Source organism: Kogia breviceps, chromosome 5 (genome assembly GCF_026419965.1).
Source record: "Kogia breviceps isolate mKogBre1 chromosome 5, mKogBre1 haplotype 1, whole genome shotgun sequence".
In the NCBI taxonomy this organism is placed as follows: Eukaryota; Metazoa; Chordata; class Mammalia; order Artiodactyla; family Physeteridae; genus Kogia; species Kogia breviceps.
The window spans coordinates 399,781-426,122 of NC_081314.1; the positions used below are offsets into that span (position 1 = coordinate 399,781).

The following is a 26,342-nucleotide window of genomic DNA, read 5'->3' on the forward strand; positions in this document are numbered from 1 at the left end:
GTGAGGACGGAGAAAAGCGGTGGGGGCCGGGACAGGAGGGGTACATTGGGCAGGGAGATGGAAAGCTTCCAGAAGAGCGCCCGGGGCCAGGACCATGCTGGCTGGCCTGCAGGCCCCAAGTCGGCCTCCGTGCTGGTGTGGCTCCATGGCCCTTCCTCTAGGCTTTCAAGTCCTTGCACACATTCAGGTGTTTTAGCTGGGAAGGGTGGGAACAGTTCAGCAGCAGCTGGCCTGGGGGTCAGCTCATGTTTACTCAGGGACGCCTTGACATGGTCCCCCAGCTTTGCAATGAGGACGTTCCTTGCGGGGGGGCTGCTGGCTGCATGAGAGATGATTCCCCACCTCTGACCAACTTCAGAATTGTTTACCACTGGAGCAAGGGTTTTCCTGATAGGGTTTTCCTCTGTGTAACTAGTGGGTTCTTAATTGGCAGCGTGAACGGTGATATCAGAGTTCCCGAATCAGGATGGAAATACTTATCCCCAACTTGTACAGGCAGGCATAAAAACCTGGGGAGGCCGTGTGCAGCCGGCACCCTTAGGGATTGGCTTCCGACTGACCCCTCAACGTTCTGGTGTCCAGCCACTGCTTTAGAATTTCTGGGGCCCAGTGCTGACTCTAAGGGTTCTGTAACCCAGCCTCTGTTGGTCTTTAATGAGACCCGCACTTCCAGGGTCCCACAGAGCAGGGTCCGTGTGACTGTTCTGTGGCTTCTGTAACAAGTGACCACAAGCTGGGTGGTTTAAAACAGCAGGAATTCATCCTCCCCGAGTCCTGGAGACCAGACATCTGAGATCAAGGTGTTCCAGGATGGACGTCCCTCCAGAGGCTCCAGGATAGGGCTCTTCCTGCCTTTTCCAGCTTTGGGGGGCTCCAGGCATCCCCAGGCTTGCGGCTGCAGCCCTCCTGTCTCTGCCTTCACGTGGCTTCTCCTCTATGTTTGTGTTTCTCCTTTTGTCTCATAAGGACTCTCTCAATTGGATTGGGGGCCACGCTAACCCCAGATGGCCTCACCTTGAGACCCTTAACTACATATACAAAGATGCTTTTCCCAGATATGGTCTGGTTCCTGTGTTCTGGGGGGAACATATTTTGGGACCAGCATTCAACCCATTACCTGTGTATAAAATAACCCTAATTTTAGGAGATTACCAAGGTCCCGTATAGATAGCAGCCAGCAGCCATGTGGGTGGGGGTCTGGGGAGAATGAGGACCCTGGAATCACCTGGAAAGGATGAAGTCCTGGCTGCATTAGGTGAGCTCTTCCACCACGGGGCCCGTGGAAACAGCCACTCCACTCTGTCCGTGGAAAGGGACCCAGTGCCGAGTCCAGAAATGGTGATATTGCAAAGCTGGCTCTTCTGGGATGTCATCATCAGTAGCATCATGTAACCAGTAACTACGGGCTTGGAGGAGTCACCCTGTGGCACGTGATGACAGCACTGTCACTTTAGGCTCATCAAGCTTAGAATAGGAATGTTTGAAGGAGAAGAGTTTGGGAGATTGCGAAGCTTGGTTGTTAAGGAAACTGAGCAGGTTTGTCAAGGTAGGTTGTCAAGGAAACTTCTCCCTTAAACTGAAGGCAGGGCGGGGAGAGCTGAAATCCAGGGATCTTTTAAAGGGGCTGCTCTGAAACACCATCACCTGAGAGGTGGTCTCAGCGTGAGCTGGTGTTTGAGAAACGTGTGATGAGATGAAGCCTGACTTTCTGTGACAGCTGGGGAGGGGTTTGTAAAGCAACTTAGCGTTTAAGGCCAAGTTTGTTGCTGGAACATAGTGTCTCCCCAAACTGGGCTGAAGCTCAAGATGTCTCTGTCCCCTTCCTGTGAGAGTCCAGGGCAGGTGGGTGTCAGTTCCCAGGCTCTGCCCCCACTTTGTTTCTCCTCCCTGCTTCCAGGTGAGTGTTTCAACCAGCGGGGTGGGGTGACCACAGGGACATCGTGCCCTCCGTCCTAGGATGCAGGCTGGCCAAGGCCCTCACCACCTCCACCCCTTCCCCTTGGTAACACGAGACACTGTGCCCCAGCTGTAAGGGGTGGGAAGGCTGGGATGTGCAGGGTAGCTGTGCACAGGAAAAAGGGAAATGGGTTCTGATGGGCAGCTGTGCGGCTCTGTTGTGAGGGTCGCCCAGACACTAGCGCACAGATTCTGGGTTCTGTGAAGCTTCGATGCTCTGTGGTTCTGGAAATCCTATAGGAGATGGTCCACAGCAGGTGAAGCTAATGCTCGCAGTGGAGGTGGTGAAGCCAAAGGTCTGCAGTTCAGACTAAAGGTGCCGATGTACATGCAGGACAAAACCATCTCAGGTGAATGGACTTCAGGCACGTTTAACATGAATGCAGTCGTGTTAATGCCTAGCATCTTCTATCTTGTGCCTCCTCAGGGACCCCCTCCTCAGTGCCTGGGGCTCCTGTAACTCACGTACAAGGGGATGGAGAGCGGGGTCTGTCCAGTCTGAGCCCTGAGTTACCCTGTGAGTCTGCTCGGGACCACCGTAACAAATACCACAGACTGCGCAGCTTGAATAACAGGCCTATCTCCCAGTCCTGGATGCTGTCGGAGATCAAGGTGTCTGCACGCTGGCTTCTCCTGAGGCCTCGCTCCTTGGTGCTTAGACAGCCACCTTCTCCCCAGGTCCTCACATGGTCTCCCCCTGTGCCTATCTGTGTCCTAATCTCTTCTTGTAGGACATCAATCCTATTGGATTAGGATCCACCCTAGTGACGTCATTTTTACTTTGATCATCTCTTTAAAAATCCCATCTCCAAATACAGACACATCCTGGGGTCCTGGGGGTTAGGCATTCAGCATGTGGATTTGGGGAGACATGACTGAGCCTATAGCATCCTCCTTAGGAAGCAAGTGTGCCTCGGTCCTTCCTTCCCTCAAGTCATACGAGGTGAGCTAATGGCTCAAGGAGAGGCCACTCGTGCAGAGTTTGTGTCCCAGCTGGGGAACCCTTCTCTGCTCTCTTTGATCAGGCAGTGGCAGTGCCAGCCCCCTCCTGAGGTGAGCAGTTCTGGGGTTTCCTGCCGTGTCACCTGGCCTGCTGAGGTGCTCAGTGTCTGGGAACCCAGGAGTCAGCAGCCTAGTGGGGCTGCCGGGGACTCTCAGGGCCTTGGCAGATACCCTAGCGAAAGTGGGGAAACTTTGGGGGATTACAGGAGGGAGAGAGTCACAGTCTCGTTTATGCTTCAGAAAGACCACGTTGGGGTGGGATGTGAGACGCACCGTGGGGCAGGGAGGTTTGTCAGGTCTGATGGAGGAACCAGGCACAAGATCGGGCTTGGGCCACGGCTGTGGGCGTAGAGGGGAATTAGTGTGGGAACTGGCCACAGGCTGTTGTCGAAATATCGGTTTCCCTGTGCACCGAGGCCGAACAGAAATACGGAGACAGGGGTTTTGGAGGAAGAGACAGATGGCTTTATTTTTCTGCCAGGCAGCAGGGAAGACACAGCTGGCTAGCACCTCAAGAACTGGGCACCCCTCTTTGAGAATCAGGGAAGATTTTATATGTGGGGCTTCTGCAGTCCAGGGTAGAGGATAAGGATCAAAGTAGTGAAGGTCTTGCATTCCTCCTTTCCTTTGCATTATTTCAAAACAGTCATCGCTGGCATCAGGTCGCCGGTAATTGGGGTCCAGCAGACTGGTAATTGCGTCCGTTTGCCTCTGGTTTATTGGCCAGTGACCTTGTTTCTGAAATGAAAAACTAGGGGGTGATTTGTTATGAGGAGCGTATAGAATCTAAGTGCGTTACATAATAAGGTTAGGGAGTGAGAAGCAGGGGCTGTAACACACACAGTGAGGGGTGATGGGTGCCGAAGGTAAATTCCATAGTGTCGGAGTGAGGTTAGCTTTGTAGAGTACAAATCTAGTTACTACAAATGAATGACAAAGTGAAACAAGGAGTGATGAGCTCTTTCAGGCCAGGTTACGTTTCTTCTCTAGTCTTTTCGCTGTCCCCTTGTTCTCAGGGCAGGGAAACTTCGTTTCTGTTTTTGCTGCAACAAGACTGTGGAGGAGGAGCTGACAGTCACTGGGGCACAAGGCAAGTGGGAGCCTGGGAGGCCCCAGTGTTACCGAACCGAACGTGGGTCCGCTCGCCCGAGGGCAGCAGAGCCAGTCTACTGACACCGGGGGTGGTGGACGAAGGTGCAGCCTGAATTGTCAAAGTGCCGATACAAGGAGGCCAGGTGGCCTGTGCTCTAAAACCCCGAGCTCCCTGAAGGATTTCAGCAAAGCAATTTTCAAGGCCAAGTGAAGGAGGGGGGTCGCAGGGTATGTGATCAGCTGGTGCACAATTCTCTGATTGATGGTGAGGTAACGGGCGGTTAACGTTATAAATTCTTAAGCACCAGGAGCTCCGGGGTTACCTGTTCCTGATCATCAAGTAGTTAATTTCTTCCACTTGGTGGTGGAGGAAGCATGCATCGGGCACTGTTATCCAGGTACTTCAGAGGGGAGCTACAGCAGAGGGTGTGGGGGAGGGGTCTGTCCTGGGAAGGCCCCACAGGGTCCTGCTCGGTTACACCTGGTGCCTGGGCTCAGCAACCTGGGAAGGTGGGGCTGCTCCTGGGTGTGGGGAGCTGCAGGATCCCAGTCCTCTGAAACCCTGCTAAGCCCCCAAGGTGAGATGGGTGTGCAGTGACTGGACGGAGACGTCTGGCCTGGGAGAGGGGTCCGGGCTGGAAATGTCACTGGAATCATGGCAGGGAGGGAGAGGAAAGGCAAAGTGGGGGCAGATGGGTCACAGCAGACTAATGCAGGTGACTGCGGTCTTGTTGGAAGCAACTCAGAGCCAGAAAGGAGTGGCCGTCAGGGGCTCAGCTCCATTCTCTTGTTCCTGTGTAAAACCACTGTGTCAGAGTTTGAGACACTGCCAGGAGACGTCTGGGCCCAGTGCTGCCATGGCTTCATCAAAGGGCCCAGGGGGAACACAGAACCACTGCAGGCCCCGCCCATGTCCTCACTGGGAATGAGTCCCATCGTGGCTCCTGGGCTCACAGACTTCAGGGCACCTCTGTCTTCAGGACTGGTCTTCCTCCTTCCTCTCACCTGCTGGTCAGAGGCCCAGGAACCCCCAACCTGGCTCCACCCCCAGGGCCTGGATTCACTGTCCCAGGAATCCCCAAACTGGCTCCACCCAGGGCCTAGATTCTGGGACAGCTTAGGGGTAAGCAAGACCTTCACGCTCCTTTATCTGCTTAGGGGTGAGAATGTCTTAAACGCTGCAGTTGACTGATTACGGAGTGCTGAGTGTTTCCAGCAGGTGTGGATGGAAAGATGGGGTGCGAAGTTCCTATGTCTGCAGGGTCTTCCCGGCGTGAAGATCTGTGTGTTCCCCCCGGCCAGTCGGCATCCTCCCAGGAAGCCCAGATCCAGGATTACGAGGGCAGAGGCTCTCCCCTTGCGTACCTGTAACTTCGCGCTCCCACAGCAAGGAGCCTGGCTCCCACCATCTGCCATTTATCTATGCATTGCTCCTTTCCACATTACATGTGCAGAGGTTTCAGAATTGTTAGCTACTACACCCTGGAAAGAACTTCATAAAACAAAGCCCACTGTATATATACGGGCCATTTTGCCTTTAGCCTACAGATTCCATTCATTTCCAAAGGTAACTTAAGTCAGCAGCTTTTACCCCATCCCCTACAGTGAGTTGTTTCCATATATTTCTAATACAGTTAGATTCTGTCACATGACGTATTCCATCGTGCAACATCCTACACCCTAAATAACTAAATTTGAGTAGATTATGATTGGCCCCTTGGGCTACACACATCTATGGGCTTAGACAAATGCATAGTGACAGGTATCCATCCTAGAGTATCACATGGACTACTTCAAACCCCCCACCCCATGATCTGCTTATCATCTATGTAGCTTTGCCTTTCCCGGGATGTCATCAATGGGGTCATACTGTGTGCAGCCTGCTCAGGCTGGATTTTTCACTTAGCAGTACACGCTGAAGGTTTATCCATGTCTTTCCATAGGTGGATGGTGCATTCCTTTCTGCTGAGTAGTATTCCACTGCATGTGTATGGGAGGAAAAACAATTTTCCCTCTACTTTTCTAGGTTCTTGGTTGAGGCCCCCCCCGCCCCTGTAATAAAAGACAGATTACCAGGAGAAAAGCAGAAGTTTAATAACATGTATACCTTCTGAATAGAGGGGGGATACCACGGAAAACTGAGTCACTCCCTGAAATGACCAAAACCATCCCCTTCAATACCATCTTCAGCTAAAAACAGAAAAGATGCTGGGGAAGGGGGGAAGGCCAGTTATGGAAGGTTATCATGCAAAGCACAGTAAACAAGGGTATGGCTGTTTGCACTTTTAAGTCAGGACTTCCCCATTGAAAAGAGTTACTTAAGATTTAATTACCCTTCTATTTTTGGTGCAAAGAGGGACATACCCTTATAAATGGAGATTTCTCTATTGTAAATGTCCTTCATAAAACGGCAGTCTCAGTTTTCTGAGATTTTTTAAAAAATAAATTTATTATTTTATTTTTGGCTTCATTGGGTCTTCGTTGCTGCGTGCAGTCTTTTCTCTGGGTGTTGGCGAGCAGGGGCTTCTCATTGTGGTGGCTTTTCTTGTCACGGAGCACAGGCTCTAGGCATGCAGGCTTCAGTAGTTGTGGCACACGGGCTCAGTAGTTGTGGCTCACGGGCTCTAGAGCACAGGCTCAGTAGTTGTGGCGCACAGGCTTAGTTGCTCTGTGGCATGTGGGATCTTCCCGGACCGGGCCTCGAGCCTGTGTCCCCTGAATCGGCAGGTGGACTCTTACCCACTGAGCCACCAGGGAAGCCCGATTTTTTTAAAGCAGACCAATAACCCTTATGCCACAGAGACATATTTTGAGGTGGCATATTCTACTCGCCTTGACGTGGATGTACCCCAATTTGCTTATGCATTCATCTTTTGAAGGATATCCTGATTTCAAGTTTTTAGCCATTATGGAAGTGCTGCTGTGCATAATTGCATCCTTGTTTGCATTTGGACATAGATTTTCAAAGAAGTTGCCTAAATACTGGAGGTATGATTGTTGGATCCCAACGTGAGACTTGTTTAGCTTTGGAAAAAACTGCCAAATTGTCTTACAAAGTGGCTGCACAGGCATCCGCCCAGCTATGAGGGAGAGTTCCTTTTGTTCCTCACCCTCTAGCAATTGGTATTGTCATATTTTTGGAGCTTAGCAGTCCCAATTGGTATGCTATGGTGTCTCAAGATTTTAATTTGTAGTTCCCTAATGTTATATGATGTTGAGCTTTTTTCTGTATCACTTTTACTATCTGTATCTTTTTTGGCAGGATGTCTGTTCAGATCATGCTGTTCATGTTCATGCTGGGAGGAGCCCTGTCTCCTCGGGACCTGCTGGGGCTTTGGCTTCAGGAACATGTGGGATTGAGTCCACGCTGATGGCCGGGCTTCGGTACAAACCGGGGTCAAGTCCACACTAACAGAAGCCGGGTCTCCTCAGGACCCACTGAGGCTTCAGCTCTGGGACACTGGGGGGTCCAGTTCAGGCTGACATGAGCCTGATCTCCTCAGGACCTGCCGGGAGGTGATGCCGCTGAGGGAGAAGGTGAGGAAAAGTGGGGAGAAGGTTCCTGTGCAGGGCTGACCACTGCGGGTGTCTGTCTTCAGAGGACCCAGGAGAGGAAGGGCTTGATGTGGAAAACTGGGTTTTTGGCCCATTTTGTGTGGGGTGTAGACAGTTGAATGTTGTTCTTTGGCGTGTGGTGTCTGGTTTTCCCAGCACCGTTTACTGAGGGGCCTGTCCTTTCCCTGGTGTATGTTCTTGGCTCCTTTCTTGTGAATTAAATGATCACATACCTGAAGGTTGATTCCTGGGCTCTCTGCTCTATTCCTCTGGTCTGTGTGCCTGTTTTTGTGCCAATCCCACAATTTTGGGGGACTAGCTTCGTAATGAAGTGTGAAGTCAGGGAGCGAGATGCCTCCACACATTCCCCTGCCTCAGGGTCGCTTTGGTTCTTCTGGGTCCTTTGTGGTTCCACACACAACCTAAGATGGTTCGTCCTGTTTCTATGGAAAATGTCATTGGACTTTTGGTAAGGATTGCGTTGAATGTGTACATTAACAGGTTCTTAGCTGGAGACACTGTCAGGGCATGACTTAAGAGCAGCATCAGGGCCTTTGTTGGGTCAACATTATGGTCTCAGTGAAAGATATGACCAGGACCTGAGTTAGTCACAACATCAAGGCTTCATTTAGGGAAAGTTTCAGGGCGTGAGTTAGGCATGGCCTCAGGGCTTGACTTAAGGAAACCGACAGGGCTTTCGTTGGGACAGTGTCAGGATCGTGGATAGAAAGGTGTCAGGAAATTATCACAGGATAGTGTCCGGATTTTAGTTATTGATTGCAACAGGTCCCATGTTAGGGACAGATTCCGGGCCTTAGGGAGAGCGAGTGTGAAAGACTTAGTTAGGATTAGTCAGGGCCTTCGTGAGGGAGACTATTAGGGTTTCAGTTAGGATAAGAGGCAGGACATTAGCTTGGGACAGAGTCAGGTTCTGGGCCACGGATAGTGTCAGGAAATGACTAAGGAAAATCGTGAAGACCTTAGTTATTGAGACCATCAGAGCCTTATTTAGGACCAGCGTCAGGGCCTAAATCAGGACCACTGCCAGGGCTTCATATACAGACAGTGTCAGAGCATAACTAAGGTACAGCCAAAGGGCCTAAGTGAGGCTTATCTTTAGGGCGTGAGTTAGGGACACTGTAAGGGCATGACTTAGGAGCAGCAGAAGGGCCTCTGTGGGATCAGCGTGAGGGTCTTCATTAAAGACATTATCAAGGCCTCTGTTAGGGAGAGCATCAGGGCCTCATTTACGGACAGCATCAAGGCTAACTTTGGGTCAGTTTCAGGACCTTGGTAAGACCTGGGTCAGGATATTAACTCAGGATAGTATCAGGACTTTAGAAATTTGCGGCAGTAAGGCCTTAGTTAGAGACAGTGTCAGGGCCTGAGTTAGGAATATCATTATGGCCTTTGTTAGGTATAGTGTCAGGGACTGAGCTAGGAGTAGTGTCAGGGTCCGAGTTACATGTAATGTCAGGGTCTTTGTTAGGGACAGTGTCAGGGCCTGAGTTAGGACGAGTCTCCAGGCCTTAGTTAGGGACAGGTTCACAGCATCGGGAGGAATTTCAGCACCTTATTTACAGACAGCATCAGGGATGATTCAGTTAGCATAAGAGGAGCCATTCCTGCAAGAACCCTGAAGGCCAACACACAAGAATGTAAAAGTGAACCATGCACGCTGCTATGAAGGAATATTCCACAGCAGTTGAGTACAGTTTGTTTCAGGTTAACAAGAGTTTAAAATTTATTTTTTTAAGAAACCAATATTCATATGATGAAAGAATTTCGTTGTAAAGAATCTCTTTCCCTAAACTTGACATTAGCTAAAGTCAAGGTTAGGTTAAGGTCTAGGGCTAGTGTCCATTAATGACCTAGAGTTGGTGTCAAGACCTTAGTTACTTAGAGAATCAAGGCCTAATTTAGGACCTGCGTCAGGGTTTTGGGGAGGGACAGCGTCAGATCTGACTTAGGGAGAACGTCAGGGCCTGACTGAGGCCTAGCGTCAGCCCCCTAGCTACAGACACTGTCAGGGCATGACTTAGGAGCAGCATCAGGGCCTTGGTTGGATCAGCGAAACGTCATACTGAAAGACATGAGCAGGGCTTGAGTGAGTCACAGAATCAAGGCCTCCGTTAGGGAAAGCTTCAGGGCCTGAGTTAGGCACAGCCTCAGGTGTTCACTTAAGGGCACCAACAGGACTTTCTTGGGACAGTGTCAGGATCATGGATAGAAATATGTCAAGAAATTATCTCAGAAATTTTCAGCGGTACTGAATGAGTCCCATGGCGGGTCTTCCTGGCGGTCGGTTGTCAGCGCTGCAGCGAGGTTCTTGATAAGAAGTACTTTCTAGACTTCAAGATTTCAGAAGAGAGGTGAAAGGGTATATTGAAACTTTGAGTCAAGCCTGTAGACAGGTGGACTGACAGACGGAATAAACCACAGGAGGTGACCTATTGAGAAACAAACACTGGGCAAACCTGCTGTTCTGCACCAAGGGTGGGAAAAATGTCACAAGTTACAACCTCCTATTCCTATAATGCTCCAACAGACTTCATCAATTTTACATCTTTGAATGATGAGGAAGATACCCCAAACATAGATTCCTGGTTTGAAGAGAAGGCCAATTTGGAGAATAAGTTTCCTGGGAAAAATGGTACAGGAGGGCTTTTTCAGGGCAAAACTCCTCAGAACAGCTAATCTTCAGCAAGATGTCACACCTCTGAGACCAGTTGACAACACTTATAACAAAGAGGCAGAAAAAAGAAAACCTGGTGGAAGAGTCCATTCTAACAAATGCTTGTTCTTCTCTGAAAGTCAAAGGACCCACATCAAGAAATATTCTAGCTCAGCCTCAGAGAAGATTGCTTAGACTCTCTGCTCAGAAGAGTTTGGAGCAGAAAGAAAAACATCATGTACCAATGAAAGCCAAGAGATGTGCTACTCCTGTAATCGTCAATGAAATTCCACTCTCCAAAAAAATGAAAGTTTCTCACAATAAAAAGAAGCAAGAGGAAGAAGGCAGTACTCATCAAGATGCTTCTGAAAAGAATGAGTCTTCCCCAGAGAAGGCCAAGGGCAGACATACTGTGCATTGGATTCCACCTGTAAGGCAGAAGATTCTAAAAAGTACTGAGGAGCAAGAGTTGGAGAAGAGAATGAAAATGCAGCAAGAGGTGGTAGAGATGCGGAAAAAGAATGAAGAATTCAAGAAATTTGCTCTTGCAGGAGCAGGGCTCCCTGTGAAGAAATCAGTGAGCCAGGTAACCAAATCAGTTGACTTCCACTTCCTCACAGATGAGCGAATCAAACAACATCCTAAGAACCAGGAGGAGTATAAGGAAGTGAACTTTACATCTGAACTGCGAAAGCATCCTCGATCTCCTGCCCGAGTGACTAAGGGATGCACCATTGTTATGCCTTTCAACCTGTCCCAGGGAAAGAAAAGAACATTTGGTGAGACGGCTTCTACATACGTGCCCCTTGCACAGCAGGTCGAAGCCTTCCATAAACGAACCCCTAACAGATACCACTTGAGGAGCAAGAAGGATGATATTACTCTGTTACCCTCCAAATCTGTGGCCAATATATGCAGAGACTCACAGACTCCTGTGCTGCAAACCAAACAGCGTGCAAGACCTGTGACCTGCAAAAGTGCCACGGAACAGGAGGCTGAGGAGCTTGAGAAACTGCAGCAATACAAATTCAAAGCACAGGAACTTGATCCCAGAATTCTTGAAGGTGGGCCCATCTTGCCTAAGAAACCGCCTGTGAAGCCATCCACTCAGCCTATTGGCTTTGATTTGGAAATTGAGAAGAGGATCCAGGAGCGAGAGTCAAAGAAGAAATTGGAGGATGAACACTTTGAATTTCATTCTAGGCCCTGTCCTACTAAGATCTTGGAAGATGTTGTGGGTGTTCCTGAAAAGAAAGTACTTCCAATCACTGTCCCCAAGTCACCGGCCTTTGTTCTGAAGAACAGAATGAGAATACGCACCAAAGAAGATGAGGAAGAGGAGAAGCCAGTAGTGATAAGAGCTCAACCTGTGCGATATTTTGGAATACCTTTTAAGCCCCAAATCCCAGTGGGGAGAACTGTGGAAATATGCCCTTTCTCTTTTGATTCTCGAGACAAAGAACGTCAGTTACAGAAGGAGAAGAAAATAAAAGAACTGCAGAAATGGGAGGTACCCAAATTCAAGGCGCTTCCTTTGCCTCATTTTGACACCATTAACCTGCCGGAGAAGAAGGTGAAGAATACAACCCAGGTTGAGCCTTTCTGCTTTGAGACCGACAGAAGAGGTGCTCTGAAGGCACAGACTTGGAAGCACCAGCTGGAGGAAGAAGTAAAACAGCAGAAAGAAGCAACTTGCTTCAAGGCTCGTCCAAACACCGTCATCTCCCAGGAGCCCTTTGTTCCTAAGAGAGAGAAAAAAATCCCTTACTGAGGGCCTTTCTGGTTCTCTAGTTCAAGAAACTTTTCAGCTGGCCACTGAGAAGAGAGCCAAGGAGCGGCAGGAGCTGCAGAAGAGAATGGCTGAGGTGGAAGCCCAGAAAGCCCAGCAGTTGGAGGAGGCCAGGCTACAGGAGGAGGAGCAACAGAAGGAGGAGCTGGCCAGACTACGGAAAGAACTGGTACACAAGGCAAATCCAGTACACAGGTACCAGGGTGTGGAAGTCAAGTCAAGTGACCAGCCCTTGACCGTGCCTGTATCGCCTAAGTTCTCCACTCGATTCCACTGCTAAACTTGGCTCTGAGCTGTGGACACCGCCTGGGAACCAGAGCTACTCTTCCCATTAAACTAGGAGCCTTCTTTGTCACGGGGGCATGGATACAACCCATTTCTACAGGCTTTTACCTACTCATGCCTGAAAAGTGTGGACTCCAATTTCATAGAGCTGTTTTCCTACATTATTGTGGCTAATAATGGACTCAACTCATGTATGTCTCAGCCAGACTCCATGTAGTTATTTCCTTGTAACCATCAGTTGACCTTTAATATGGCTCTTAACTCTGACTAGAATTTAAAGTCTCTGTATCAGTACACTGTAATTTCTGTTGCCCTTACCCCCCACCCCCCACCCTTTTTTTTCTATTTTAATCAGAAAATAAAGATAGTTAAATACTGGGAAAAAAAAGAAATTATCTCAGGATAGTGTCCGGATTTTAGTTATTGATTGCAACAGGTGCCATGTTAGCGACAGATTCCGGGCCTTAGTGAGAGCGAGTGTGAAGGACTTAGTTAGGGTTACTCAGGGCTTAGTTAGGGAGAGTATTAGGGTTTCATTTAGGATAAGATGCAGGACATTAGCTTGGGACAGAGTCAGGTTCCGGGCCAGGGATAGCGTCATGAAATGACCCAGGAAAAGCGTGAAGACCTTAGTTATTGAGAGCATCAGGGCCTTAGTTGGGACCAGCATCAGGGCCTAAATCAGGAGCACTGCCAGGGCTTCATATACACACAGCGTCAGAGCATAACTAAGGTACAGCCAAAGGGCCTAAATGAGGCTTATCTTTAGGGCCTGAGTTAGGGACACTGTCAGGGCATGACTTAGGAGTAGCAGAAGGGCCTCTGTGGGATCAGCATGAGGGTTTTCATTAAAGACATTATCAGAGCCTCTGTTAGGGAGAGCCTCAGGACCTCATTTATGGACAGCATCAAGGCTTACATTGCGTCAGTTTCAGGACCTTGGTAAGACCTGGGTCAGGATATAAACACAGGGCAGTATCCGAACTTTAGATATTGGCAGCAGCTGGGCCTTAGTTAGCGAAAGTATCAGAGCCTGAGTTAGGACTAGCATTATGGCCTTTGTTAGGTATAGTGTCAGGGACTGAGCTAGGAGTAGTGTCAGGGCCTTTGCTAGGGACAGTGTCAGAGCCTGAGTTAGGACGAGCCTCCAGGTCTCAGTTTGGGACGGGTTCATGGCCTTGGGACTAATTTAAGGACATTGTTTAGGGACAGTATCAGGGATTTAGTTAGCATAACAGGAGGCATTCCTACAAGCACCCTGAAAGCCAAAGCAGGCAAATGCAGAGGTAAACCATGCACGCTCTTATAAAGGAATATTCCACAGAAGTTGAGTACATTTTGTTTAAGGTCAGTGAGAGTTTAAAAATTATTTTTTTAAGAAAACTATATTCAGAAGATGAAAGAATTTCATCCTAAAGAATCTCTTTAGCTAAATTTGACATTAGCAAAAGACAAGTTTACCTTCAAGTCTAGGGCTAGTGTCAGGTAATGACCTAGGTTTGGAATCAAGCCCTTAGTTACTTAGAGAGTCAGGGCCTAATTTAGGACCTGTGCCAGGGCTTCGGGTAAGGACAGCATCAGAGCCTGATATAGGGAGAAGGTGAGGGCCTGAGTGAGGCCTAGCATCAGGCCCCTAGATGCAGACACTGTCAGGGCATGACTTAGGAGAAGCATCAGGGCCTTTGTGGAGTCAGCATTCGGGTCATAGTGAAAGACATGAGCAAGGCTTGAGTGAGTCACAGAATCAAGGCCTCAGTTAAGGAAAGCTTCAGGGCCTGAGTTAGGCACAGCCTCACGTCTTCAGTTAAGGACAGCGACAGGGCTCTCTTTGGGACAGTGTCAGAACCTTGGATAGAAATGTGTCAGGATATTAGCTCAGGATAGTGTCCGGATTTTAGTTATTGATTGCAGCAAAACCCATCTTAGGGACAGATTCCAGGCCTTAGTGAGAGCTAGTGTCAAGACCTTCGTTACTGAGAGCATCAGGGACTTATTTAGAAGCAATGTTCGGGCTTCAGGTTAAAATAGCATCACCGTCTGGCTTGGGGTGAGCGACAGCGCCTGAGTGAGGCCTAGCGTCATTTCATTCGCTGGGGACACTGTCAGGGCATGACACAGGAGCAGCATCAGTGCCTTTGTTGGATTAGCATTATGGTCTTCGTTAAAGACATGAGCAGGCCTTCTGTTAGGGACAGCGTCAGGGCTTAGCGACATTTTCAAGACTTTAGTAAGAGATGCGTTAGTAAATTAGCTCAGGAAAGTGTGAGAACTTTAGATATTGATGGTATCAGGTCCTTAGTTAGGGACAGTGTCAGGCCCTCACTTAGGCTTAACATCCAGGCCTTAGTTAGGGACAGTGTCACGGCGTGGAGACTCAATTCAGGTCCTGACATCGGCACAGCATAAGGGCGTCAGTTAGCATAAGAGGCAGGACATTAGCTAGGGACAGGGTTAGGGTAAAGTCTAGGGATTGTGTCAGCAAATGACCTCGGGATAGTGTCAAGACCTTAGTTACTGAGAACCTGAGGGCCTTATTTAGGACCAGCATCAGGGCCGGACTTAGGGTGAGCAACAGGGCCTGAGTGAGGCCCAGCTTCAGGCCCCTAGCTGGAGACAGTGTCAGGGCATGATGTCGAAGCAGCATCAGGGCCTTTGTTGGGTCAGCATTTGGGTCATAGTTAAGGACATGAGCAGGGCCTGAGTGAGTCAGAGAATTGAGGCCTCCATTAGGGAAAGCTTCAGGGCCTGAGTTAGGCCCAGCTTCAGGCCCCTAGCTGGAGGCAGTGTCAGGGCATGACGTCGAAGCAGCATCAGGGCCTTTGTTGGGTCAGCATTCGGGTCATAGTTAAAGACATGAGCAGGGCCTGAGTGAGTCAGAGAATCGAGGCCTCCGTTAGGGAAAGCTTCAGGGCCTGAGTGAGGCCCAGCTTCAGGCCCCTAGCTGGAGACAGTGTCAGGGCATGACGTCGAAGCAGCATCAGGGCCTTGTTGGGTCAGCATTCGGGTCATAGTGAAAGACATGAGCAGGGCCTGAGTGAGAGAATCGAGGACTCAGTTAGGGAAAGTTCAGGGCCTGAGTTAGGCACAGCCTCAGGTCTTCACTTAAGGACAGCGACAGCTCTTTCTTTGGGACCGTGTCAGGTCCGTGGATAGAAATGTGTCAGGATAGTGTCCAGATTTTAGTTATTGATTGCAACAGGTCCCATGTTAGGGACAGATTCCGGGTCTTAGTGAGAGCGAGTGTGAAGGACTTAGTTAGGATTAGTCAGGGCTTATTTAGGGAGACTATTAGGGTTTCATTTAGGATAAGATGCAGGGCATTAGCTTGGGACAGAGTCAGGTTCCGGGCCAGGGATAGCATCACGAAATGACCCAGGAAAAGCGTGAAGACCTTAGTTATTGAGAGCATCGGGGCCTTACTTAGGACTAGCATCAGAGCCTAAATCAGGACCAGTGCCAGGGCTTCATATACAGACAGTGTCAGAGCATAACTAAGGTACAGCCAAAGGGCCTAAGTGAGGCTTATCTTTAGGGCCTGAGTTAGGGACACTGTCAGGGCATGACTTAGGAGCAGCAAAAGGGCCTCTGTGGGATCAGCATGAGGGTCTTCATTAAAGACATTATCAGGGCCTCTGTTAGGGAGAGCCTCAGGCCCTCATTTTCCGACAGCATCAAGGCTTACTTTGGGTGAGTTTCAGGACCTTGGTAAGACTTGGCTCAGGATATTAACTAAGGATAGTGTCAGGACTTTAGATATTGGCGACAGCTGGGCCTTAGTTAGAGACAGTGTCAGGGCCTGAGTTAGGACTAGCATTATGGCCTTTGTTAGGTATAGTGTCAGGGACTGAGCTAGGAGTTGTGTCAGGGTCTTTGCTAGGGACAGTGTCAGGGCCTGAGTTAGGACTAGCCTCCAGGCCTCAGTTTGGGATAGGTTCACAGCCTGGGGAGGAATTTCAGGACATTCAGGAGTTTCCTGAAGTTATTTGGGGACAGCATCAGGGATTTAGCATAACAGGAATTAGTTAGTTAGCATAACAGGAGGCATTCCTCCAAGCACCCTGAAAGCCAAAGCAGGCTAATGCAGAGGTAAACCATGCATGCTCTTATAAAGGAATATTCCACAGAAGTTGAGTACATTTTGTTTAAGGTCAGTGAGAGTTTAAACATTATTTTTTTAAGAAAACTATATTCAGAAGATGAAAGAATTTCGTCCTAAAGAATCTCTTTAGCTAAATTTAACATTAGCAAAAGGCAAGTTTACGATCAGGTCTAGGGCTAGTAGGGCTGGGGATCAGAATGTCGTCTGCATATTGAAGGAGAGTTCCCTTCTCCAGAGGTAGATCTTTGAGGTTTTAGTTAAGTTTCCCCAAAGGTGGTGCAGGAAGTTTTGAACCCTTGGGGGAGGACGGCCCAGCAGTACTGTCTTCCTTGTATGTTGAGTCCTGCCAGTCACAAGCCAAAATTTCTGTGACCTCTGGGACTAATGGAATACAGAAGAAAGCATCATGTAAGTCTCATACAGAATACTATGTCCTGGGGGATGGTACAATGACCAGCAGGGTGTAGGAATTAGGAACTATTGGATGCATATCCTCAGTGGCTTCACTGACTGTCCCGACATCTTTACCAGTTCCCCAGTAGCCCACGGGGCTCTCGTGGTCAGGCCCCTCGCAGGATATACAGCTCACCTGGGCAGGTACCCAGCAGCCCACGGGGCTCTCGTTGTCAGGCCCCCTCCCAGGATATGGAGCTCACCTGTGCAGCTACTCAGCCGCCCACGGGGCTCTTGCGGTCAGGCCCCTCCTTGGATACGGAACACCCCTGTGCAGGTACCACGGCAGGGCTGGGCACACAGGAACCGTGCGCATAGCCCTCATTGCAGAGCACCCCCATCTCACCTGTCACTCAGAGCTGACACAGAGCACCTCAGAGCAGGACTTGAACTAACAAACAGCAGCTCCGACAGGTCTGTGACCCTGGGCTTCACTCTGTGTGGCCTCCCTCCGCCTGGTCTTCCAGAGACTTCCACTGCAGCCGGGGCACCAGGTCTCTGTCTCCACCCACCACCCCTCCTCTCCCTGACTCCTGGGTTCCTCTTATTAGGAGAGGGTCTTCTTTTTTTTTTTTTTTTTTTTTTTTTTTCGTTATGCGGGCCTCTCACTGTTGTGGCCTCTCCCGTTGCGGAGCACAGGCTCCGGACGCACAGGCTCAGCGGCCATGGCTCACGGGCTTAGTTGCTCCGCGGCATGTGGGATCTTCCCGGACCAGGGCACGAACCCGTGTCTCCTGCATCGGCAGGCGGATTCTCAACCACTGCGCCACCAGGGAAGCCCAGAGAGAGGGTCTTCTTGAAGTTGTCTCCCACTCATGGGCCCGATAAAATGATTAGAAAACAAGCCAGAGCTGCAGCCTCTTGTCTATTCTGACCCTCAGGACCCCACACCTGTTCCTTGGAACTGACCAGTGCAGCAAGGTCCATTTTCTGCAACTGTGAGCCCCTGAGGGGCGAGGAGTGGCTGACCTGGGCAGTCTGACCCGGCCGGCCAGTCCTCCCCAGGTGTGCCTGGGCTGAGGTCAATATAAACACTGCTCCAGGCAGCAAGAGCCCCTGCAGCTGTGCCTGACGCCATATTCTCTGCCCCATCGGCAGTCTCGGGGCTGGGCTGGTGGGAGGGAGTAGGGCCCATGGCTCTGTGCGTGGCCCGGTGCGAGTAGGGCTCTGCTGGACTTTCTGCAGGAGTTGCCGGGCTGCCACCTGCTAAAGAAGAGGATGTGTCACCCATACCTGCCGCTGGAATTTCTCACCGGGCAGAGGTGAGGAAGGAAAAAAACAGTGGGGGCCGGGACAGGAGGGGTACGTCAGGCAGGGAAAGGGAAAGCTTCCAGAAGAGCGCCCGGGGCCAGGACCATGCTGGCTGGCCTGCAGGCCCCAAGCCGGCCTGCGTGCTGTGGCTGGTGTGGTTCCACGGCCCTTCCTCTAGGCTTTCAAGTCCTTGCACACATTCAAGTGTTTTAGCTGGGAAGGGTGGGAACAGTTCAGCAGCAGCTGGCCTGGGGGTCAGCTCACGTTTACTCAGGGACGCCTTGACATGGTCCCCCAGCTTTGCAATGAGGACGTTCCTTGCGGGGGGGCTGCTGGCTGCATGAGAGATGATTCCCCACCTCTGACCAACTTCAGAATTGTTTACCACTGGAGCAAGGGCCCTCATAGGGTTTTCCTCTGTGTAACTGGTGGGATCTGTTCTTTTTTCTTTTTTAGTTCGAGGTAGGTTTTATTCCTCTTTTTTGTATTTATAGATATAAGCATGGAAATAATTCATTCATATAAATACATTTATGGGAAGGAAAGAACTCTTTCTGTTTTCTTTTTTTCCTTTTTATTTAATTTTTAAAATTTTACTGTATTTTTTATATAGCAGGTTCTTATTGGTTATGTATTTTATACATATAAGTGTATACATGTCAATCCCAATCTCCCAATTCCTCCCACCACCACCACCCCCACGGCTTTCCCCCCTTGGTGTCTATACGCTTGTTCTCTACATCTGTGTCTCTATTTCTGCCCTACAAAGCATTTCATCTGTATCATTTTTCTAGGTTCCACATATATGCATTCATATACAATATTTGTTTTTCTCTTTCTGACTTACTTCACGCTGTATGACAGTCTCTAGATCCATTGACATCTCTACAAATGATCCAGTTTCATTCCTTTTTATAGCTGAGTAATATTCCAATGTGTATATGTACCACATCTTTAAACATTGGTCTGTCTGTGGGCATTTAGGTTGCTTCCATTACCTGGCTATTGTAAATAGTGCTTCAGTGAACATTTTGGTGAATGTGTATTGTTTTTTAACATCTTTATTTGAGTATAACTGTTTTACAATAGTGTGTTAGTTTCTCCTTTACAACAAAGTGAATCAGTTATACATATACATATGTTCCCATAACTCTTCCCTCCTGTGTCACCCTCCCTCCCACCCTCCCTATCCCACCCCTCCAGGTTGTCACAAAGCACAGAGGTGAACTCCCTGTGCTATGCTGCAGCTTCCCACTAGCTATATAATTTACATTTGGTAGTGTGTATATGTCCCTGCCACTCTCTCACATCGTCACATCTTACCCTTCCCCCTCCCCATATCCTCAAGTCCATGCTCTAGTAGGTCTGTGTTTTATTCCCATCCTACCACTAATCTCTTCATGACATTTTTTTTTTAGATTCCATATATATGTGTTAGCATACGGTATTTGTTTTTATCCTTCTGACTTACTTCACTCTGTATGACAGACTCCAGGTCTATCCACCTCATTACAAATAACTCAGTTTCATTTCTTTTTATGGCTGAGTAATATTCCATTGTATATATGTGCCACATCTTCCTTATCCATTCATCTGTTGATGGACACTTAGGTTGCTTCCATGTCCTGGCTATCGTAAATAGAGCTGCAATAAACATTTTGGTACATGACTCTTTTTGAATTATGGTTTTCTCAGGGTATATGCCTAGTAGTGGGATTGCTGGGTCATATGGTAGTTCTATTTGTAGTTTTTTAAGGAACCTCCATACTGTTCTCCATAGTGGCTGTATCATTTTACATTCCCACCAACAGTGCAAGAGTGTTACCTTTTCTCCACACCCTCTCCAGCATTTATTGTTTCTAGAGTTTTTGATGATGGCCAATCTGACCGGTGTGAGATGATATCTCATTGTAGTTTTGATTTGCATTTCTCTAATGATTAATGATGTTGAGCATTCTTTCATGTGTTTGTTGGCAATATGTATATCTTCTTTGGAGAAATGTCTATTTAGTTCTTCTGCCCATTTTTGGATTGGGTTGTTTGTTCTTTTGTTATTGAGCTGCCTGAGTTGCTTATAAATTTTGGATATTAATCCTTTGTCAGTTGCTTCATTTGAAAATATTTTCTCCCATTCTGAGGGTTGTCTTTTGGTCTTGTTTATGGTATCCTTTGCTGTGCAAAAGCTTTTAAGTTTCATTAGATCCCATTTGTTTATTTTTGTTTTTATTTCCATTTCTCTAGGAGATGGGTCAAAAAGGATCTTGCTGTGATTGATGTCATAGAGTGTTCTGCCTATGTTTTCCTCTAAGAGTTTGATAGTGTCTGGCCTTACATTTAGGTCTTTAACCCATTTTGAGTTTATTTTTGTGTATGGTGTTAGGGAGTGTTCTAATTTCATACTTATACATGTAGCTGTCCAGTTTTCCCAGCACCACTTATTGAAGAGGCTGTCTTTTCTCCACTGTGTTTCCTTCCCTCCTTTATCAAAGATAAGGTGACCATATGTGTGTGGGTTTATCTCTGGGCTTTCTATCCTGTTCCAATTGATCTATATTTCTGTTTTTGTGCCAGTACCATACTGTCTTGATTACTGTGGCCTTGTAGTATAGTCTGAAGTCAGGGAGCCTGATTCCTCCAGCTCCATTTTTCGTTCTCAAGATTGCTTTGGCTATTCGGGGTCTTTTGCATCTCCATACAAATTTTAAGATTTTTTTGTTCTAGTTCTGTAGAAAATACCACTGGTAATTTGATAGGGATTTCATTGAATCTGTAGATTGCTTTGGGTCGTATAGTCATTTTCACAATATTGATTCTTCTAAACCAAGAACATGGTTTATACCTCCATCTGTTTATATCAACTTTGATTTCTTTCAGCAGTGTCTTATAGTTTTCTGAGTACAGGTCTTTTACCTCCTTAGGTAGGTTCATTCCTAAGTATTTTATTCTTTTCGTTGCAGTAGTGAATGGGATTGTTTCCTTAATTTCTCTTTCTAATCTTTCATTGTTAGTGTATAGGAATGCAAGTGATTTCTGTGCATTAATTTTGTATCCTGCAACTTTACCAAATTCATTGATTAGCTCTAATAGTTTTCTGGTGGCATCTTTAGGATTCACTATGTATAGTATCATGTCATTTGCAAACAGTGACAATTTTACTTCTTCTTTTCTAATTTGTATTCCTTTTATTTCTTTGTCTTCTCTGATTGCTGTGTCTAGGACTTCCAAAATATGCTGAACAATAGTGGTGAGAGTGGACATCGTTGTCTTGGTCCTGATCTTAGAGGAAATGCTTTTAGTTTTTCACCATTGAGAATGATGTTTGCTGTGAGTTTGTCAAATATGGCCTTTAATATGTTGAGGTACATTCCCTCTCTGCCTACTTTCTGGAGACTTTTTATCATAAATGGGTGTTGGATTTTGTCAGAAGCTTTTCTTGCATCTATTGAGGTGATAATATTTTTATTCTACAGTTTGTTAATATGGTGTGTCACATTGATTCATTTGTGTATATTGAAGAATCCTTGCATCCTTGGGATAAACCCCACCTGAACCTGCTTTATGATCCTTTTAATGTGTTGTTCAATTCTGTTTGCTAGTATTTTGTTGAGCATTTTTACATCTGTATTCATCAGTGTTTTGGCCTATAATTTTCTTTTTTGTAGTATCTTTGTCTGGTTTTGGTATCAGGTTGTGGTGCCCTCATAGAAAGAATTTGGGAGTGTTCCTTCCCCTGCAAATTTCTGAAGAGTTTGAGAAAGTTGGGTGTTAGCTCTTGTGTAAATGTTTGATAGAATTCACCTCTGATACCATCTGGTTCTGGACTTTTGTTTGTTGGAAGATTTTTAATCACAGTTTCAATTTCATTACTTGTGATTGGTCTGTTTGTATTTTCTATTTCTTCCTGGTTCAGCCTTGGAAGGTTATACCTTTCTAAGAATTTGTCCATTTCTTCCAGGTTGTCCATTTTATTCTCATAGAGTTGCTTGTAGTAGTCTCTTAGGATGCTTTGTATTTCTGTTGTGTCTGTTGTAACTTCTCCTTTTTCATTTTTAATTTTATTGATTTCAGTCCTCTCCCTCTTTTTCTTGATTCTGGCTAAAGGTTTATCATTTTTGTTTATCTTCTCAAAGAACCAGGTTTTAGTTTTATTGATCTTTGCTGTTGTTTTCTTTGTTTCTATTTCACTTATTTCTGCTCTGATCTTCATGATTTGTTTCCTTCTACTAACTTTGGGTTTTGTTCTTCTTTCTCTAGTTCCTTTAGGTGTAAGTTTAGATTGTTTATTTGAGATTTTTCTTGTTTCTTGAGGTAGGCTTGTATTGCTATAATCTTCCCTCTTAGAACTGCTTTTGCTGCATCCCATAGGTTTTGGATCATCATGGTTTTGTTGTCATTTGTCTCTAGGTAGTTTTTGATTTCCTCTTGTATTTCTTCAGTGATCTCTTGGTTATATAGTAACGTATTGTTTAGCCTCCATGTGTTTGTGTTTTTTATGTTTTATTCCCTGTAATTAATTTCTAATCTCATAGCCTTGTGGTTGGGACAGATGCTTGATATGATTTCAGTTGTCTTATATTTACTGAGGCTTTATTTGTGATCCAAGATGTGCTCTATCCTGGAGAATGTTCTGTGTGCAGTTGAGAAGAATGTGTAATCTGCTGTTTTGGGATGGAATGTCCTATAAATATCAGTAAAATCTATTTGGTCTATTGTGTCATTTAAAGCTTGTATTTCCTTATTAATTTTCTGTCTGGATGATATCCATTGGTGTAAGTCAATTGTTAAAGTCCCCTGCTATTATTGTGTTACTGTCAATTTCCTCTTTTACAGCTGTTAGCAGTTGCCTTATGTATTGAGGTGCTCCTATGTTGGATACATATATATTTATAATTGTTATATCTTCTTCTTGGATTGATCCCTTGACCATTATGTAATGTCCTTCCTTGTCTTTTGTAACAGTCTTTATTTTAAAGTCTATTTTATCTGATATGAGTATTGCTACTCCAGCTTTCTTTTTATTTTCATTTGCATGGAATATCCTTTTCCATCCCCTCACTTTCAGTCTGTATGTGTCCCTAGGTCTGAAATGGGTCTCTTATAGACAGCATATATATGGATCTTGTTTTTGTATCCATTCAGCAAGCCTGTGTCTTTTGGTTGGAGCATTTAATCCATTCACATTTAAGGTAAATATTGATATGTATGTTCCTATTACTATTTTCTTAATTGTTAAGGGTTTGTTTTTGTAGATTGTTTTCTTCTCTTGTGTTTCCCACTTAGAGAAGTTCCTTTAGCATTTGTTGTAGAGCTGGTTTGGTGGTGCTGATCTCTCTTAGCTTTTGCTTGTCTGTAAAGCTTTTAATTTCTCCCTCAAATCTGAATGATATCCTTGCTGGTTAGAGTTCTCTTGGTTATAGGTTCTTGCCCTTTCATCACTTTAAATATATCATGCCACTCCCTTCTGGTTTGTAGAGTTTCTGCTGAGAAATCAGCTGTTAACCTTATGGGAGTTCCCTTGTATGTTATTTGTCATTTTTCCCTTGTTGCCTTCAATAATTTTTCTTTGTCTTTAATTTTTGTCAATTTGATTACTGTGTGTCTCAGCATTTTTCTCCTTGGGTTTATCCTGCCTCAGACTCTCTGTGCTTCCTGGACTTGGGTGGCTATTTCCTTTCCCATGCTAGGGAAGTTTTCAACTATAATATCTTCAAATATTTTCTCAGGTCCTTTCTCTCTCTCTTCTCCTTTTGGGACCCCTATAATGCGAATGTTGTTGCATTTAATGTTATCCCAGAGGTCTCTTAGGCCGTCTTCATTTCCTTTCATTCTTTTTTCTTTATTCTGTTCCGCAGCCATGAATTCTACCTTTCTGTCTTCCAGGTCACTTACCTGTTCTTCTGCCTCAGTTATTATGCTATTGATTCTTTCTAGTGTATTTTTCATTTCAGTTATTGTATTGTTCATCTCTGTTCTTTAATTCTTCTATGTCTTTTTTAAGCATTTCTTGCATCTTCTCGATCTTTGCCTCCATTCTTTTTCCGAGGTCTTGGATCATCTTCACTATCATTATTCTGAATTCTTTTTCTGGAAGGTTGCCTATCTCCACCTCATTTAGTTGTTTGTCTGGGGTTTTATCTTGTTCCTTCATCTGGTACAAAGTCCTCTGCCTTTTCATTTTGTCTGTCTTTCTGTGAATGTGGTTTTTCTTCCACAGGCTGCACAATTGTAGTTCTTCTTGCTTCTGCTGTCTGCCCTCTGGTGGATGAGTCTATCTTAGAGGCTTGTGCAACATTCCTGCTGTGAGGGACTGGTGGTGGGTAGAGCTGGGTGTTGCTTTGGTGGGCAGAGCTCAATAAAACTTTAATCCACTTGTCTGCTGATGCATGGGGCCGAGTTCCCTCTCTGTTGGTTGTTTGGCCTGAGGTGACCCAGCAGTGGAGCCTACCTGGTTCTTTGGTGAGGCTAATGGCAGACTCTAGGAGGGCTCACGCCAAGGAGGACTTCCCAGAACTTCTGCTCCCAGTGTCCTTGTCCCCACGGTGAGCCACATCCACACCCCCCTGCCTCTGCAGGAGGCCCTCTAAAACTAGCAGGTAGGTCTGCTCAGTCTCCTATGGGGTCACTGCTCCTTTCCTTGGGTCCTGATGTGCACAGTACTGTTGTGTGCCCTCCAAGAGTGGAGTCTCTGTTGTGACTCTACAGCTCTGAGTGCAGTTGAGACTCTGAGTGCTGTCTCACAGACTCTGGGTTCTGTGACGCTTTGATGCTTTGTGGTTATGGAAATCCTATAGGAGATGGTCCACAGCAGGTGAGGCTAATGGTGTCAATGGAGGTGGTGAAGCCAATGATCTGCAGTGCAGACTAAAGGTGCCGATGTACTTACAGGACATAACCATCTCATGTGAATATAGTTCAGGCACGTTTAACATAAATACATTTTAATGCCTTACATCTTCTATCTTCTGCCTCCCCTCAGGGACCCCCTCCTCAGTTCCTGAGGCTCCTGTAACTCATGTACAGGGGAATGGAGAGTGTGCTCTGTCCAGTCTGAGCCCTGAGTTACTCTGTGTATCTTAGGATACTTTGCATTTCTGTGGTGTCTGTTGTAACATCATTGCTTTCATTTCTAATTTATTTGAGCCCTCTGTTTTTTAAAAAAACATACTACTATTGTCTTTTATTCTTTACAGAAGCTTAATAAATGTTTGATCTACTACCCTTACTCTATGTATACTTTTTGCAGTGAGATTTTACTTTTGTTTGTTTTCTTGTTACTATCAATAATTAGTGAGACTTCTTTTAAGCATAAGTAAATTCCTTCAACATTGCGTATAAGGCTGGTTTATTAGTGATGAACTCTTTTAGGTTTTACTAGTCTGGGAAACTCTTGATCTCTCCTTCAATTCCTTTTTTTCCCATAAATTTATTTATTTATTTATTTTTGGCTGCCTTTAGGTGTTCATTGTAGTGCGTGGGTTTTTCTCTAATTGTGGCAAGTGGAGACTACTCTTCATTGTGGTGCACTGGCTTCTCATTGCGGTGGCTCTTCTTGTTGCGGAACATGGACTCTAGGTGCTCAGGCTTCAGTAGTTGTGGCTCGCGGGATCAGTAGTTGTGGCTCATGGGCTCTAGAGCACAGGCTCAGTAGTTGTGGCACACAGGCTTAGTTGCTCTGTGGCTTGTGGGATCTTGCTGGATCAGGGCTCGAACCCATGTCCCCTGCATTGGCAGGCAGCTTCTCAACCACTATACCATCAGGGAAGCCCTCTCCTTCCATTCTGAATCATAATCTTGCTGGTAGAATATTCCTGTTGTAGACTTTTTCTTTTTAGCCCATTGAATATACCCTATCATTCCTTCCTAGTCTGCAGATTCTGCTGAGAAGTCATCTGACAGTCTTATGTGAATACCTTGAACATAACTGGACCTTTTTATTTCACTGCTTCTGTGATCCCTCTTTAAATTTTTAAATTTCTGGTATTTTATAATATGTCTTGGTGTGGACCTGTTTGTCTTCATCTTGTTTGGGACTCTGTGCTTCCTGGACCTGGAAGTGTGTTTCCTTCCCCAGGTTAGGAAAGGTATCATTTACTATATTGTCTAATAAGTTCTCTGCCCGTTTCTCTCTTCTCCTCGTTGTGGGCTCCCTGCAATGCTCATGTTAATATTCTTGATGGTGTCTCAGA

At 46.5% G+C, this 26,342-nt stretch overlaps 1 protein-coding gene across 1 annotated transcript; it reads left to right on the top strand.

Annotated features, from left to right (window-relative positions):
* Positions 1 to 10,043: 10,043 nt before the first annotated feature.
* LOC131756635 (targeting protein for Xklp2-like) lies at positions 10,044 to 12,463 on the top strand. Its single transcript, XM_059063640.2, is given in 4 exon segments — positions 10,044 to 10,289; positions 10,291 to 10,363; positions 10,365 to 12,032; positions 12,034 to 12,463. Coding segments are annotated over 4 exon segments (2,235 nt in total). The 5' UTR covers positions 10,044 to 10,110; the 3' UTR covers positions 12,349 to 12,463.
* Positions 12,464 to 26,342: the final 13,879 nt, after the last annotated feature.